This window comes from Corythoichthys intestinalis, chromosome 17, assembly GCF_030265065.1.
Source record: "Corythoichthys intestinalis isolate RoL2023-P3 chromosome 17, ASM3026506v1, whole genome shotgun sequence".
NCBI classification, from domain to species: Eukaryota; Metazoa; Chordata; class Actinopteri; order Syngnathiformes; family Syngnathidae; genus Corythoichthys; species Corythoichthys intestinalis.
The window spans coordinates 164,321-181,690 of NC_080411.1; the positions used below are offsets into that span (position 1 = coordinate 164,321).

The 17,370-nt window shown below is 40.8% G+C and overlaps 1 protein-coding gene across 5 annotated transcripts in view; it reads left to right on the top strand.

Annotated features, from left to right (window-relative positions):
* The first annotated feature begins 655 nt into the window (after positions 1 to 655).
* Positions 656 to 17,370, top strand: part of exd3 (exonuclease 3'-5' domain containing 3) — a 46,649-nt gene continuing 29,934 nt past the window's right edge. For 2 of the 5 annotated variants that reach the window (XR_009061101.1, XM_057818964.1), the window contains exons 1-17: positions 791 to 1,042; positions 4,482 to 4,541; positions 7,758 to 7,822; positions 8,822 to 8,983; positions 9,162 to 9,347; positions 9,968 to 10,021; positions 10,481 to 10,623; positions 10,698 to 10,804; positions 10,895 to 10,968; positions 14,014 to 14,052; positions 14,142 to 14,308; positions 14,663 to 14,810; positions 14,887 to 15,088; positions 15,178 to 15,287; positions 15,787 to 15,970; positions 16,044 to 16,201; positions 16,842 to 17,048. Coding sequence is in view for 4 of the 5 variants with exons in the window: in XM_057818964.1 (XP_057674947.1) it covers positions 4,514 to 4,541; positions 7,758 to 7,822; positions 8,822 to 8,983; positions 9,162 to 9,347; positions 9,968 to 10,021; positions 10,481 to 10,623; positions 10,698 to 10,804; positions 10,895 to 10,968; positions 14,014 to 14,052; positions 14,142 to 14,308; positions 14,663 to 14,810; positions 14,887 to 15,088; positions 15,178 to 15,287; positions 15,787 to 15,970; positions 16,044 to 16,201; positions 16,842 to 17,048 (2,034 nt within the window). In the remaining variant the exon portion in view is untranslated. The other 3 variants (XM_057818961.1, XM_057818962.1, XM_057818963.1) reach the window with 3 other exon arrangements.

The window sequence follows — 17,370 nt, forward strand, 5'->3', positions numbered from 1 at the left end:
TAGTCTTTATTTATATTTATGTATTATTATTATTCATTTTTGGGATGGGCGGGGGGTCGATAAGAGAGGGATAAAAGTATTTTTTAAACTGATGAATAAAGGAAAATACGTCGATACAAACAAATGCATAATGTCATTAAATCAATAAGAATAACTGTAAATAAAACTAAAGAATATACCCCTATGCCATTTAATTGCATTAAATCATGGCCACATATTGCCTTTGTTAGGAGCCTTTCCTTTTTCCCAGTAGTGAGCTTTTCCACACAAGTGACTAAAATTTTCGGCAAAAGAAATAGCTGTATTTCTATTTCTGCAATCTATTTGTTATGCAGCCTATTTTTCCTCAAACAATTTTAAAATCAGCAAATGATTTGCTTGAAGCAAATGTGAATCCAAAATTATTTGGTGTACCGTGAGTCTAATTTGTAAATGGGTCAAACTAGGTGAGAAAATTGCGCGTAAACCACCGTACGGGGTTTTGTCTCACATGGGCTATCACACGATTCGGTGTTAAAGACTCGTACACAGTAAATCATTCTAAATTCTTAAACGGGACAACCGTCGAAAAACGTGGCATTATCAATTACCAATTTCAATGATAAACAAAAATGATAAACTCTGATGCTGTTTGTAGTGGAAGGAAAAAAGTTGAATAATAACGATCGTATTTCGAGCGTCACTAAAAACCCAATCAGGCGAGAGTGACCTTTGAACTAATATGACAAAGCAGGAAGTAGGCTTTGGAACGCGGATCCAAACATGTCCTGTTTTGAAATCGCAGGTAAAACCGCGCCGAGTGAGGCGTTACTTCTTTTCCATTTAAAAACGAATGCCGCTCGTTTCTGCTAAACTATTAAACTATTCTGTGTTTTTGGTACATACATATTATTCAGGTCAGAGTTGTATTAAGAAAAAAGCGGCATCATTTTCAAGATCATGTCCCCGAAGAAATTGTGAGGGATATTTTAATTGTGTTTACTGTGTTACCTACTGCAAGATAAGTGGAAGAAGCTCAAACCAGCCGCGACAAATCCACGTGGTGAGTTTTACGTTCTTAAGTCAACAAAATAAAAATAAATAAAAATCTTGCTTGATATAAACACTCGTGACTTGTATGCACTGGCCATAACCCCTTGACTCAGCATTGCTTTTAGAACACTTTCAGTTGAGCCAATAATTTTGTGTTTCAAATCTCGGTTTGTGTACTGACATGGTAGTTCGTTGAAACATTTTTTTGGGAAACGGTTCTTTTGTTTCAATGGATTGCAGCAGGTGGCGATAGAGGATTAATTTCAATTGCGGGTTGGCCCATAGTGCGATATTAGTGCGTGTGTAGGCCGCCATTTTGCATGTGGCAGATTCGTTGTAAACTAGGGTCAAATGAATAGTTTGAAATCATAAGCGCTTAAGTTAATATCTCTTTTTGAAGGGGAGGGGGAGGACATCAGTTTTATAATCCAATGATTATGGCGACATAATGATCTATTGTAAGTATGTTTATACCCAAATGTGATTGGCTGTTATCAGAGGTGGGTAGTAACGTGCTACATGTACTCCGTTACATTTACTTGAGTATTTTGTTTTGAGAAAAATGTACTTCTATGAGTAGTTTTACTAAGCCATACTTTTTACTTTTACTTGAGTAGATTTGTGAAGAAAAAACGCTATTCTTACTCCACTACTTTGGGCTACACAAGAGTCATTACATTTTTCCTTACATATTGGATTGATTATTTTTTCGCTAGCGATGCTTTTGCCAAGCGTAGCGCAACTCATTTCACCAATGAGACGTCGCAACAATAATCGCATGACTCCATTACACCAATCAGACGCAAGCCTGTTTAATCACGCGTCTTTAAAGCACCGTAACAAGTGAAGCATTTGACATAGAGCGCTGCCCTTAACGTGAATCGAAAGCGCGGATTTAAAACTCTTTCCCAGTTTTTATTTGGCACCGATTGACCGCGGAAAACCGGAGATATGATCCTTTTAATTTCATAATAGTAACAATGAAGGACCTACAGCAGGGGTCGGCAACCTATGACACGCGTGTCAGCACTGGCACGCGAAGGGTTAACCAGTGACACGCGAGGGCATGGCAAAAAAAAAAAACAAAAAAAAAATGCGTGTTATCTTCATTGTCGGTTGTATCTTTATCACTTGCTCAGGCGCCCCATCTTGTGGCTGTTTTATTTATTGGTTCTAAAACAGTAGAAGAAAAATGCACATAGGAAGTTCTTCAAATGGGATTCAGTGTGTTACATGGCAGCTCCACTCTCACAACTTGAGTGGCATTTGTGTTCTTTAGAGCAACGTCTGTGAGTATTTTGTTGTCAAATTGAGAATTACACTCTTTATATTGTCTTTAGGTTGCATGTTTGAGGGGAAATGTGTTTGATATTTCTAATTAAGAACTACTGAATACAGGCTAATTGTGTTTGCATATATGGATGGCATTTTTGTTATTTGCAGCATTGTTGCTGATTGCATGTCTTTTTTCATTGTTTTAGTTTCATAAAAAAGAAAAGAGACACATAAAGGATTACTGAAAACATCCGGAGTGTGAACCTTTTCATGTTTAGCTGTTTGGATAGCGGAAGCGAGCCCATTTACAATGTGCCTTTTTACCGGAAATTAAGGCATTTTCAGTTACGCGCCCTGTTATTTAGGGGCTTTACGGGACCGCCCCTCTCACCCACTCTGCCTGTGGCGTTATATGCGAGCAATAATTGATTTTGAGCGCACCTCCAGCTCTTCCCCAATTTCTCGACTCCTGCGCTTGTCGGATTTTTTTTCTCTGCGCGTTTAATTCAACCCACGCTACTAACATGTCACGAAGCCGACCAATCAGAGAGCTGGCGGAAGTACAATGTGTTACCAATTGCACTTTTTGGTAATTGCAACTCTGCACCGTAGGGTGTAGTGGACAGGCGATTAACGTGGCTTGTTGTCGTCGATTCGCCCGGTGCTTATTACTTCAGAGAGGTGGTGATGTGTATAAAAACACAGTGACACGTTGGATGGTATTTTGCTGGAGACTTTTATTAACAAAACTAAAACCAGCATGGGACACAGCCACGTGTCATGGCGCTCTTCGCACAACTCTCTCTCAACACCTTGCTCCCTGCCTCTCTTTTTCTTACGCTTAACTAGTAAGCTGGTCATACTGTAGGGGACAGCGGCCCCTTGGGGGTGCCGGTAACAACTGGTTGGCTGGTTACTTCCGCTTGCTCTGTGCATTATGCCTCGGGAGCGTTGTGTGTGTGTCGCATAACAAGTGTCAAACGCAACTACGAGACGAAACATGAAAGTCATGGAAAACAGGGCCAGGGATCACATTAAGGTAGTCATCTTTTGTATTTGTTATATAAAATCTAAAATTGTGCATAGAATTCACTGTTAGTGAAAAAGACAAAGTAGTCGCCTGACTTTGAAGGTTAAAACAGCCCGCTCTGTACTGTGAGAGACCTGCACTGAGATTCACGCTTGTTCCCCTTTTCTTGCTGGGTTGTGTGTGTGTGATATGTTTACATAAGATGATGCTCAAGTTTTGATATTTTCTACAATATACTTTTATTTTTTAGTTATTTGTTAAAGAAGAATGGTAGTTGTAAGATTTCAACGTATGTTCGTGTTGTTTTCTTTGGAGTAAAATTACAGCTCTGTTGGATATAAAAATTCGGATGTGCGTCATTAATCTTGGTGTGGCACACTGATTGACAAGAAAATTTGAAAGTGGCACGCCACACCAAAAAGGTTGCTGACCCCTGACCTACAGTATGTACAATTCAAACTACGAACTACTAGAGGGCAGGGCACTCAGAATGCTTCATTACTCTTTTTTTCCCCCCTCTCTTTAATTTAATGATATATTTTTATTTCTTTGGCTTCATGTGGTTATGTAATGGGTTATTGTCCAGTATCATTATAACAACGGTTCAGTTTGTGCTGAAAGAGAAAAAAATACTATTGTCTCCAAAAAATCAAACAAAAATAAGCAGTTACCTAAAATGATACCCATGACTTGAGTATTCTTTTTTACTTGTAATTGAGTACATTTTTTGGATGACTACTTTTACTCGAGTAGTATTATTTTAAAGTAACGTTACTCTTACTTGAGTCAAATTTTTGGCTACTCTACCCACCTCTGGCTATTATTTGCAAAGAGTAAATTTGCATTTGCAGTAGTAAATGGATCAATAGGATGGCATGTGAACATTTACTTTGCAAGTGGATTTCTAGTTTTGCAGCCTGAATTGAGGGCTACTGTCTGGAGCCCTGGACAAGTCTGCCTCACGTGCACAGTTCAATCTCTTTCTATTGTAACCAGATCCTGAAAATGTCGATGTGGGTTTTCTGAATCAAAACACTAACATACAAAGTGAAGTTGAACCCATTTTAGAAATATCGGTGTTGTGTGTTTGTATCAACAATTTTCATCTTGACAGTGAGTGCATTTTGTTTGATCTTCTTTACAGATTGACAGAAATTCACCAACCAGTGGACAGAAATGAGCTATTCCAATCCCGATTCAAAGGGTTTGTATCACATTACAATTCAACAATCAGTCAGCAAGTATGGCTTACTTGCTGGATTTCCTTTATATTTAAGGCTCGAAGTGCTAACAAATATTTACGAATGACTTTAATTCCGCATGAAGGTAGGATTAGTTATCCAGATTTTTTTCCCCCACGTCTGCACCAGAGCATGGAAATATGTCATAACCCGACGACCCCGAAACACAATTGCCCCATTCTTTTTCTTTTCTAATCAGAAATGAGTTCACGTGATAATAAAAAATACTCTCAATTTCGCCGATATAGTAATAATGAAAAAAGAAAAAAAAAAAGATTTTTAAATAAAAGTGTATATACAATATCAGGCTCTAGGTCAGGGGTGGGCAAACTATTCCACAAAGGGCCGCAGTGGGTGCGGGCTTTTGTTGCAACCCATTAAGACGACACATTTTCACCAATCTGCTGTTTTACAAGTGCAATCAGTCGATTGCAGTCAGGTGCTTCTCATTTCTGCTGAAACCTCATTGGTTATACTATCCGTGCTGGGTCAGTCGGAACAAAGACCAGGACCCACTGCGGCCCTCGAGGACCGGTTTGCCCACCCCTGCTCTAGGTTGAAGTCTCATTTTTTACGTTGCTTATCATTGCAGAGCCTGAAGTAATTAGGTACGATATACATAGGCTTAAAATTGAGCTCTTGAGGCTGAAAAACTAGTGGAGTCATTCATATGCAAACACTGCTTTATAACAATTCCGATTCAGCAAGTGCTCCTCCATGCTTCACAATGGCACCTGTTGAAAGGTTTATCTGGCACGTCGGACAAATACAAAAGTGCTTGTTCAGGAATGTCGTGGCATCTTTCCAGTGGGACTCAACATCTCTGCCAAGTCACACTGAAGCTGTTCTGGTGGCTGTAGTGACACCAAACGTCCCATTGAAACACTTGATCTTTGTGTGGCGGGTGCCTTTATTTTGGCAGCGAGCAGACAGAGCAGCGCGTGCGTTGAATTTTACAAGTGTCATTTTAATTGCATTATGAGTCATTTTGGTCAAGACCATGTATTGAGTGTCTGACATAGTTGAGGTTTGACCAGATACAGCTTGCAAATCACGTATGTCCTTTTGTCATTCTGAAACAAAAGAAATTCAATTCAATTTTATTTGTATAGCCCTATATCACAACAAGGTTGTCTCAAAGGGCTTTGCAGAGGCAATATGATACACAGTCAGAAACAGCAGATGAAGGAAATAAATAAATAAAGGTCAAGTCCTGGGCATCCCCCATCCTTTGACCCTCAATGTCGACAAGGAAAAACTCCAAAACTCTTTGGGAGAAATGAGAAACCTTGGGGAGTACCGCAGTCAGGAGAGATCCACTCCCAGGACAGATAGACAGGATGCACCAGTGCTGCTAATGGGAATTAGCAGACAGAGTTACAGTTTGTAAGAGGTCCAGCTAGCCAGATGAGACGGGGGGCAACGAGGACGTCCATCCAGCCTGTGGTCCGGAAACCACAGAGGAACCATATATGAAAAATGCAGAATATTTTTTATGATAACTGCACCACACTACTTCATATTTTGACCGTGCTGTGGACTGTTTGCTGTCCACTGTCTGAACCGGCGACGTCGAAACAAAGGATCTCTGCTCGCTCGCGGTGGCAAATCAGTCGAAGGCCGGAGTAGATGTGTTTTTTTTGTTGTTGTTGTAGGAACAATAAATATTGTGTAGTACTAATTCACAAATTTAAGGTTACGTACAAAAGTGGATGAAAAATGAACTTTCATCGGCTCAAATTTTCAGGGTAAATGCAACCATTTAAGGTCAGTTTTTCCCTTTGTTTTTCATTTATATAAGCATAACGGTCGTCTGAGGGGAAAACCACAACCACAAATGGCTTTTAGTAAAGCATTCTACTCCCCTTTCTTAGATTTTGAAAAATAAATGAATAAAATAACAACTATACTGAAGGGAAACCATCAATTTGAGTAGTTTGAGAGTCGATTTCCTTTGATTTCTAATCTTGTGTGCTTTATTTTGCACAATTGATTACATGTCAGCGGAAACACTTTTTCTGACAAGGGATAGCAAACAAAAGCAGCAGATCAAAAAAAGTTCCATTAGTTTATGAACAATTTGAGCAGTTTCAAAAGGTACGCAATTACAATCGATGTGAGAACGAAGAGGAGAGAAGGAGGCTTTCGAGGTTCTACGTTCCCAGGCCGCACATCAGGAAAACTTTTATTTTTTACACCACGACTCGCGTATAGCCCTTTCTTTCCGGGGGAAATCCGAGCCAAAATGGAGAGACAGCATGGAGCTGCGTAGGACAGGAAAAGGGAAGGAGGAAGGGAGGTAGAGTAAGCAGGTATGATGGCGAAGACACAAAAGGAGACAAAACTGGGACACGAGAAGTTTCCAATTGTGCTTTTTCTCCAATTGCTCGACATTCATTTGGTATTTGGCGGCTTTTCTTCTCCCTCCCAATAACGCTGCTCGTGCTTTGCCTGTTGCAGAAACAATATGTAATGTCGCGGCTTCTTCGCGCTGCCTCTTTTGAACGAAAAATCCCGGCTATCGCATTACAGCTGAATCTTGGCAGTAGTGAGAAGTTTGAAAAAGGTCATATTTTTTGGAATACCTTTAACTTCAACCTTGTTGAAATAGTGAATATCGCAAATTGAAAAAATAATGTAAAGGTAAATATTCATTTTCTGAGACGCCTACATGTGTTCAGACTTTCATCACAAAAAATCAACAGTCAAAATTTTAAATAGAAGAAAGCAAAAATAAAGTCAAATTGTGCATTTTAGTCCAATTCAAATGGAGAGGGCAGAGGGAAGGGTTTACAATGTCATTGTGCGGGCGTGCCGTTTACACACCGTGTATATTGCTTTCAATGACAAGTATTTGGTTCAAAATTGTCGACGTTATTAACATTCAGCCATATTGTACCGATCGGAGAAATCCCTGGTGTCGTTGTGGAAAACTAGAGAAAAGGCCAAAGAAAAATAGCAGCACGGCGGTTGTTTGAATCCTTTAGCTGTCTGCTGTGATGATTTTTCTATTCAAGACACAGCTTTCTCAAATTAAGTCTCAAAGAGATGGACGGTAATTGTGGTTTCCAAAGGGTGTCTCCAAAGAGCAGGAATATCCCTTTGTTTTTACTCCTTGACAGGTTGAAGGAGGTCAAAGGTGAGAGTGAAACCCCGACTCATGTGCGTTATCCCTGCAGGTCTTGACCCGGCCGTGCTGAGAGACCGGCTTTTCGAACACTGGCGCAGAAACGATCTGCAGACGGTGAGGGACTGAGAGTTCTTCCACACAAGATAATCTACTCTATATAAGTAACAAGGGCGGGGAATGGCAATCGTGTTGTAGCAATTGAAGAGGAAGGAACTGTCAATAGAGTGAGGAAGAACTTCAATGAAACTCACCCGTGTGTGTGTGTGTGTGTGTGTGTTAATGAGGAAACCAGAGTGGCTGTCAGTAGGAAGGAAGGAAGGAATTTGCACTGAATGAACTTGAGATCTGTGTGAGTGAATGACATCTGTTGGGCAAATTAGGAGGCAGCACCAGACATTCTCACGCAGATATTATTTTCTCCTGCCAAAGTTTGCATTAATAAGTAGGGACCCTGTTTATGCCTGTTCCGTGGGTTTCTATAGACAGTTTGCAAGTCATGTCCAAATCCGTCAGCGTGGTCGATTGCTAGAAAGTACAGTGGAATCTGGAGTCGAGTGCATATTCCCCATAGGATGTCATGCAATATGAATGCATCCATCATTGAACCTTAATCAAGTGTCTAGGTAATCTTTAAAGTGACATGGAAAACTTTGTTGTTGTAGTAGTAGTTCATTTGAAAACTTTTACCGTGACTCAGCAATTACTGCATGTGCCTGACTGACGTTTATATATTATGTCGTTCTTTTATCAATGATGACTACTGTTGCACTGTGAATCCAAGCACATCAATGTGTATAGCACTTTTTTTTTAAATAATTGAAGTCTAGTTTTGACAGCGTTACACTGTATTTTGGAACCACAGGGAGAAAAGGTCAAGAAGGACCCCCCCCCCCCCCCCCCCCCCCCAAAAAAAAAAAAAAAAAAAAAGTTTACTGCCATGATGGTTCAACCTGCCAATTCTAGTCTTAGCTTACATTGTTGCTTGGTTTTTGTTTTCAAGCTATAACTTTGCCGTTCTTACTTATAGGTATGATAAAAGTTTGAAAATGTTATTATTTTAAAAGTGATTCAGATCATCTCCCACTTCCTTCCATCATGTTTTTTTCCTCCTAGTTCCATTTGGAAGCGCAGGAGGGATTTTCAGAGCTGAACGAACCCCTCGACGCCTTCCTAACGATCTTAGAAGGCTCTCCGACAAAACAGAAGGCCAGGGGCCACACACTGGTGGCACTGGTATTCAAGGAATTCCAGAGATGGCTTCGGGAACACCCGCAGGTCGATGAGAGTCCAGTTAGAATTCTTATGTCTTTGAATTGACCTTACACATAGTACGTATTTTATAAGAACATTTTGAAGGATCCAATAAGACGAGGTTAATTTGAAAAGGAAAAAAAATCCATCACATATCTCGATGACTGAGAGATAAACTGTTTCTTGGCCGTCATTGTCACAGGTTTCGTTGACTTCACTTCCAGAGCAGCAAGCGACGGCCCTCAAGCATCGTGCGCTTTCCCTTCTTAGCGACACTCAGACTAACTTTGTGGAAGGTATCATAAATATCTACCAACTGACCTCCCTGGACCCAGCTACCCTGCGACTGCACATCATGAAGTTGCTGGCCCTCAAATACCACAAGGAGGTAAGTGCTGCATGTTGATACTTGTTCATTTCCAGGGATGTCCCGATTGTATATTTTTGCACTAGAGTCCGAGTCGCCCGTTTTTTGGAGAATCTGCCGATAACCGAGTCCTGAGTGGAGAGGGAAAAAAAGTTGTCTCCCCCCCCCCCCCCCCCCCCCCATTTGAACAATTGTTGCCAACATGTCACTGTCCCACCATGCCTACTTCACAATGGGAATTATTTTGAAACAAAAAAACCCAATGCTTGTCTTTATCAAATGCTTCATTGAGCGAATCCACTCACGCTGCTGAGAACAGCTTCTCGCTTACACATTTATGACTGGGCTGCAAGCTTAAAGATGATTGTCACATTTGTGGCTTTGATCGTAGAGCTAGCAAGCTTCTCTGGCAAGATCAAAGCTACAAACCTGTCAATCATCGTGAAGTTGAAGTACCAAAGGCAAGCTGCTCTGGACAGTTTGAGGGAGGCTGTGTTGTTGTACGAGCGTGAAGCAGGAAGACATACTTAAAAAGAAAAATGGCCCAATCACGTGATGGGATCAGGGCGTCCCTAATCATTTCTTAACCGTCACCAAATCAGAAATAAGTGTGATTGACAACGCATGACTTTCTCTTCCAGGCGGCAGTGCTCGGTATGAGGCTGAATTTGCAGAATGAACTCAATGTGGAGGAGGTGAGTGACACATCTCACTTCTCAATGAGATTCAGACCGCAGATCTTAACGCACAAATCCGATTTTTTTTTCTATGACTGCTATTTTCATTTTCTTTCCATAATGGCCCTAACGTGACACACGTGTAATTACAAGACGTTTCAAACCATGCTCAAAGCAAAAGCGGCCCCACTTGCACAAAGAGTTAAAACAATTGACGCTCGGTCACAAGAAGACTGTTGCCGCTTTGCGAATGTTGCCTCCTTTAGCTTTAAGGCTCTTCATTCTGACATTCAAGCCAGATTTTGGGAGAAACTTGTGTTGGTGTAGTGAACATGTAAAAATGATTGAAAACCGTTCCAGCGATATTTTCAAAATAAGCAAGTAACGAAAGGTTTCTCATTTCTCACATTGATCGGCAAATGTCTACGAAGTAGCCTCCTCAAAAACAGAGTTTTGTAAAAATCATCTCATCTGCAGGTATGCGTGCCGCTCATCTTTCAGGATAAGTTGTCCCTAGCTGAGAGCTTTGTCAAGGGACACGTTCATCTACAACAGCAACTGGTCTCTCTACTGGACTCGTGGTGCCACCCCGACTTCTCGGTGAAAGACATGATGAGCAAGTACGGTGTGGAATTGAAAAGACAAATGGCAGACAAAAGGTTCCCTATCATTTCCTTTCCTTTCATTTCCTTAGGCGCTTTCCTCACCTTCCCATGTCCAGACAAAGTCTCGCTCATATCCAGCCCAAAATGCTGACCAAACATGTATTTCGGCTTGCGGAGAAATTCCACGTTGACCAACGTGCGTGGCCGTCGTGCGTGTGCAATTTTCACTCAGGCGGGCAGCCGGTCACACGCTACTCACCAAAGCTGACTGCTCTCGCCCACGCAGGGTTGTGTCCCAACGCCTTACGCAAGAGGAGACGGGATACACTTCGGTTCCTCATGTTCAAGAGATTTGTAGAGGTAAGAAATCGTTACATCTGTTTTGCATCAAAACATTTGAAAGCTCTTTTTTTCTGAAGTACAGTATTTTTATTTCTTTTCAGTTTTTTGAGACGAGATTCATTGACCTTTTTAGTTCAATGTAGCTGGTAAAATAAAGAACGCATTTGACTACAGGGTTTCCCCTAGGATTTTTTGAAGCCGCGGTGGTGGGCTGCATCGGAGTCGGACCGCCTCACCAAGTCGTGCCACGGCAAAATTGTGTCATGTCATATGAAAAATGTTTGTTTTTTTTTTTCTTTACATTTTGTTTCCCAAGAAGAACCATAACAAAGATCTATTTGAAATATTTCATGAGCCAGGCTAATGTCATAGCTCTCAGCTCCGGTACATGTACGTCAAATGCGTAGCTGATTACAGCTCGTAGTCCTTCTTTTTCCTTTTATTTGGCCTTAATATGTACTACATTAACACAGCAATACTAGTCCTTCTGTTAATGGGCCAATGGCGTAGGTTTGCATAGAGACGTTAGGAACATAACACCAGGAACTTTTCAGGATGCTCAAATTGTCCCCACCAACTTTCAGCCAGCCTTATTTGCATTATATAATGAGTTCAGTTATAGAGGTTATTTCGATTGTCTTCACATATTTTGTAAGGATAGAATTGACCCTACCATTATTGAGTGAATTACTTTCATTATGTTCAGACTTAAAATGACACTTTTTCCCCCCTCAAACGCACGTTTGATTGGCTGATGACTAATTCATTTCCCTTGTTTTCAGTGTAAATCTAATAGAAATAAGTGAAATGATCAGCCAGTGCTTCAAGTAAATTTTACTCCGATTTCTTGAAATAAGAATAATAGCTTTCTGAAAATAATCTTGACGCTCTTATTTAAAGCAAAAAGTGAGTATATTTCATTTTAATCTTAGGGAATGTTCATAATTCAAGAAGTGATATTGTTTAAAACATCATTTGAAATCATTTTCCCCCTTGATTTTGGTGAAAAATGGCCAACCTTTAGATGCATGGGTTTAATAAGAACAAATGGTAATATTTACCTAAAGTAAATTAAATAATCTGACCCATTAATGTATTAGTACTCAAAATAAGATGGAAAAAATTATTCGAATAGATTTAAGAAAAATCATCAGATTAAAACTTTATAAATTTGCAATGTGAAAGTTGGTACAAGTCAATACAGATTTTTTTTGCATGGATCATTTTAGCCTATCAATTGATTAGGTTCATATTGGTGAGAAATGTAGCCCTGAACAACAAAATAACAGCGGGCTCCCGTGACATGCGACCGCAATCTCCTCCTCGCTTCCCTCTACGTCACAGCTCCTGGTCCGATCGTCTCTTAAGGGGGCCTTGTATAGTTAGGGACATTACAATACCAAGGTACCTGCGGGTTATTAAAAGTATTAAAAAAGCATTGAATTTAGTTTTCCATTATTAAAGGTATTAAAAGTATTAAATTAGCTGTCGTAAGTCTGGAATTTTTCCACCGTGGTTTTAATTTTCAAGAACATCTCAGTGCAACCTAAATTATATCCGTGACGAAGGTTTTTTTTTTTTTTTTTTTAATCCATAACGAAGATGACGCGTAGAATTTTTACGACGCACTACACCTCGTGCGTGCGTGCCGTCAGCATCGTTAGCATCAACATCACAACAGCAGGCAATCGCACAGTACTGTGTGCTAACGCAAGGAACTGCTCAGATGCCTTAGTTGTTATGTTCGACGAAAGCCTCAACAAGACAACCAAGTCCAAAGAGTTGGACCAGCATGTGAGGTATTGGATCGGCGACCAAGTCGCATCCAGATACTTTGGGTCGCAGTTTATGGGTCATGCGAAGGCGGTGGACCTGCTTAACATTTCAAAGTAAGTTGCCGACTTCTCCAATGAAAATGTGTTAGATGCAATAATGTATTTCTGCACGGTTTGCCTTTCGAATGATTGTGAATTTCGCAGTTTTAACTCAAGAGTTAGCCATGTTCAATGGGGCATTGGCAGGTGCACTAGCCTTAGCATGGATAAACCGGAGTCCTAGATTCACCATCACTCGAAGATACACAACACGGTTGACACTGTCTATTATTGGAACGAGTGCGGGGTAACGTTGATCTGAATAACATGGCATGGTGATAGGCAAATTATGATGTAGGTGATAGTAAAACACCTCCTGGTATATTTAAATGTTTTTCTTGATGAAATAAGAGTATGGATTTTCTCTATCTGATTAAAAGAAATGTCTTCAATAGGTAACAAAGGATTAACATGTGTTTTGTATACTTCTTGTAATGTGATTAGAAAAAAACGATTACCAATGGAAATGGTCATGTGTAGCTTTATTTTCTGGTAATTAATGGTAAACCACTGCCATTTAGTGGCTGTTTTTTAAACTTTCACTGCCAATTGCAAGCACTTTACAGTTAAGGTGGCCATTTTGACAATCACCTACCTACCACCTTGACTAGGTCCTCTTAAAAGGGAAACCTGTTGTATTGCAAATGTAATTTCTGAAGTTGCTTTACAATAATAGTGTAAAATCCATTTTATCCTGGGGAGAAAAAAAAATTCTGAAAGACCTTATATTTAAATGTGTTTTAATTGTATCTTCAATAAATGTGCATTCTTTTGTCAAACACACTTAGTAATTGAGGTTAAATTTGATGTTCAGTGCTTTATTTTTTTAATATGATTCAATATTATCTAAATGGGTGCGAGAAAAGTATTCATTTTCAGTTGAAATGGCATTAAAAAAGGTCTTAAAAGTCTTGAATTTAGATGTATCAATCCTGGGGGGAACCTGAATACACAATGAATACGTTGCCGCTGAACCTTCACACTAGGCTGCCGCGAGTTTGAAACGGCCTTAAAAAAAATAAATAAAATAAACTAAATTAAACATCTCTTTTGCACAGCGTGGCGGCTGCTTTTATTTTGGTGTGGCGGTGTGGCGCAATATTCAATGTGTAGGGGAAACCCTGGACTATGTGACTAGCCCATTTGATTTCTGCAACTAGGCAATCAAAACAGCTTGTTGTCTTTTTAGAAAAGCATGACAGAGGAGAATTGGAGTGATCACGTTCAGGTAATTGCTATTTTGAATGAAGTTTATCAGGAAAGTCTATCTGAACTCTTTTCAAACGAGGCTTTTGCGTCTGCTATAACTTCCACCAGACCGTACTGGCGGATGACCTTGAGCTCCAAATTCTGTTGGTGGAGATGTTGCTGAACTACGGCGGACTTGAAAAAGCAGCTCAATGGTCACGGAGATACAGCCTTCCCCGGCACAGACTGCCTTATGGAGTCTGGAATGCCCAGCGGAGTTTATCACCCGAGTTACAGTAAGTCTCCACGAAAGCTGCGCTGGCTTCTTACCCGGTGGAACTGACTCAATGCTGGAGTTAAGGTTTGGAACAAATATGATTCATCTCAATGGGAAATCTTCTTTTGGGGAGGTATCACTTTGTCTGTTATGCAAATTGCGGCGAGCACATACGGAAGGGGAATAGTTTGGCTCACGGCCACGTGAGCATTTTCTCACAATCAAATGTCTTTGATCTGAATGACACGGTGGGTCGAGATGACAAACTTTGTTACAGCAATGAAGTGACTCATTTGGGTGAAAGAAACTGCCATTTTGATGTGCAGCTCACTCACGCTCATAAGAGCCTGCCACTTTTGTCACGTCTCCTCAGATACCCGAGCAATTTGACAGGCAATGAGGAGTGGATGCCATCCGGGCCTGACGGTGAGAAATTCTACCAGGTACCTCTCGCCAAAGAGAATGTTCAGCATGTGGACACCCCGGAAGCACTTCAAAGTTGTCGTGACATTCTCCTCAAGGTGAAGACAGAATGAATATACTGTAATAACGCACGGTACAGTACAATCATTCCAATCGTCAACTTTTCTCTTCTAGGAAGGTGTTGTAGTAGGAGTTGATATGGAGTGGCAACCCACATTTGGCTGTGTCTCCACGGCGCAGAAACTTGCCCTGATACAGCTGGCTACTTTTGACGCCGTTTTCCTAATAGACCTGTGCGCAAATGGATTTTGTCAACATCCAGAGACAATTACGTTCATTCGAAGTTTATTCTCTCGACAAAATGTCCTTAAAGTGGGTAAGGGCAGGCTTAGGCGCGTTAGAAAAGGTTTCGCTTGAAACAGCTCTCTGCAAGCATCTATTTCTAACACTAGGTTTTGTTTTCAGGTTACGGCATGGCTGGAGATCTCAAGTGTCTCATGTGCACCTGGCCCCAATTAGTGGAGGAGCCATTGAAAATAGAAGGGATGCTGGATCTTCTTAATGTACACCGAAAGGTAATGTTCAAACATGATATCCTACATTTGAAATGAAATTTTGTGAAGCAAGCGAGTTTACACGTCTGCAATTAAAATGATAGGATCAGGCCCTTTTTATGAGTGGAATAGCTAAAAATGCCAAATCCTTCTGCAATTCCAAAAAGTCCAACGGGCGATTGCTGCAATTTCTGCCATCCGTTTATTACAAGTGCCATCACGTAAACCCAAACTGTTACATCTTGACCTCCACATCCACTCTGTGTAATTGTAGAATAATAGTAATATAGTAAGGTATTTTACGGGAGTTTAAATGTGATTTATTTTTTTTATATTCACCTTGGAGCTGCATAGATATAGCAGATTATGAGGTGCAAATTGGTATGTTAAAAAAAAAAAGGAAAAAAAGTGCCATCTACTCTAAAATGGAGTCTATTTAGCAAACAGCTATATTAGCTACGATTACTAGAAAAAATGTACCTGTCTGTTAGACATTGTATTGTAACAATGCCTCGTTTAGATCCAGTGTAGCAAGGTGAAGAGTTCCCGGCGCGGCCCGAGAGAGGTGCTGGTCGGAGAGGACTCGTCGGAGAAAGGCCTTAGTCTGTTAGTGCAACAGGTCCTGGGAAAGGCCCTGGACAAGACGGAGCAAATGTCCAACTGGGAGAAGCGGCCTCTGCGCGTTAGCCAAATCAGATATGCAGGTGAGTGGAGTCACACTTGATCAGCGGCATACTGTCCGCCGTGTTCCCTGAGTATCTGCTCGCTGTATTTCAGCGACCGATGCTTACTGTTTATTGGATGTATATTCTGCCCTCTCTGTTAACCCGACCGACTTCGGCCTTCCGAGTGATCTACGCGCCATCTCGATAAGACAAGATGAGAAGAATGGCGTTTCGAAGCAGAAGGAAAAAAATAACAAGAAAATGAAAGAGGTTAGGTTATTCATCTTTTTTTTTGAACTTGCACACATCATTTTTGTTTTTAAATCAAGTCATGTTTTTATTGTCACTCAAATTAGGAATTTGTTACACAAAGAGTAAAAGTCAATAATTGTATAATTATGACTTCATTCATTATGATGAAGAGATGGGGAAAAAAGTGCAATTTGGAACTTTTTGTCGGTGCACAAATTCTTTGTGTGTAGATTACACTCGTATTTTCAAATGACCATTTATGTTTGTGGTCTTTTTACCAGTAGACGAAAGATGTGCATTATTATTATTAGATTCAGTCATCCCCAAAATCATTTCAAAGGAGAAAGTCGGGGGGTTTTTTGTTATGCGATCATAATGGCATGAATTCAATAAAAGCCTGTAGTTAATTTGTTTTTTTTCCCCCCTGAGTCTCACTCCTGAGAAATGGTTACCTCTCTGAGTGACACAAAATGGAAAGATCGGCGTTGTCGTATCAAACCTGCGGGTGAGAACAATGCGTGTTTGACCGAGACACTCTAGCGGTGGCGGTTGTATAGCTCACCCGGTGCTTTGACCTCCCAGCTTTCTTCTGCGAGTGAAAAGAAAATCCCCCTGCGGGGATCACTTAAGTATGGCATTATTGTCTCTGTCCATTTAGGAATGTCAGGGGGCTCAATGGGTCGGTCCCCCTCGCTCCGGCCTCCTGCGCGGTGGCAAGGATAGCCCCGAAGACCCCCCTCTGGCCCCCCAGCAGTTGCGGGTCGTGTGTGACAACATGCTGCAAGGCCTCGGGAGGTACTTGCGCTGTTTAGGAGTCGATGTGGTGATTTTGGAGAATACTGACGACCACAGAATAGCCGCAAAGGTACGCGTGTCCAAAATGGAGCTATTTCTACAGTGAAATATTCAATATTTCCTCAATTATTAGGCTTAGTTGGAACTAGAAAGGATGGGGGGGGGGGCAGAGTACTCACAAAAAGTCGAATAGACTAACAGTGTTGCCAAGTGGGTTATTGTGCACTTGAACATAGCATGACCATCAGATAAAAGCTGTGGTCACTTTATTCCACACCCACATGCTCGGAGTCTACCAAAAGTTCTCCACGTATTACTCATGCCATTATTTAACACTTTGACAATGAAGATAAAAAGTAACAAGATTATCTAGAAATACAAAAGAAACAACA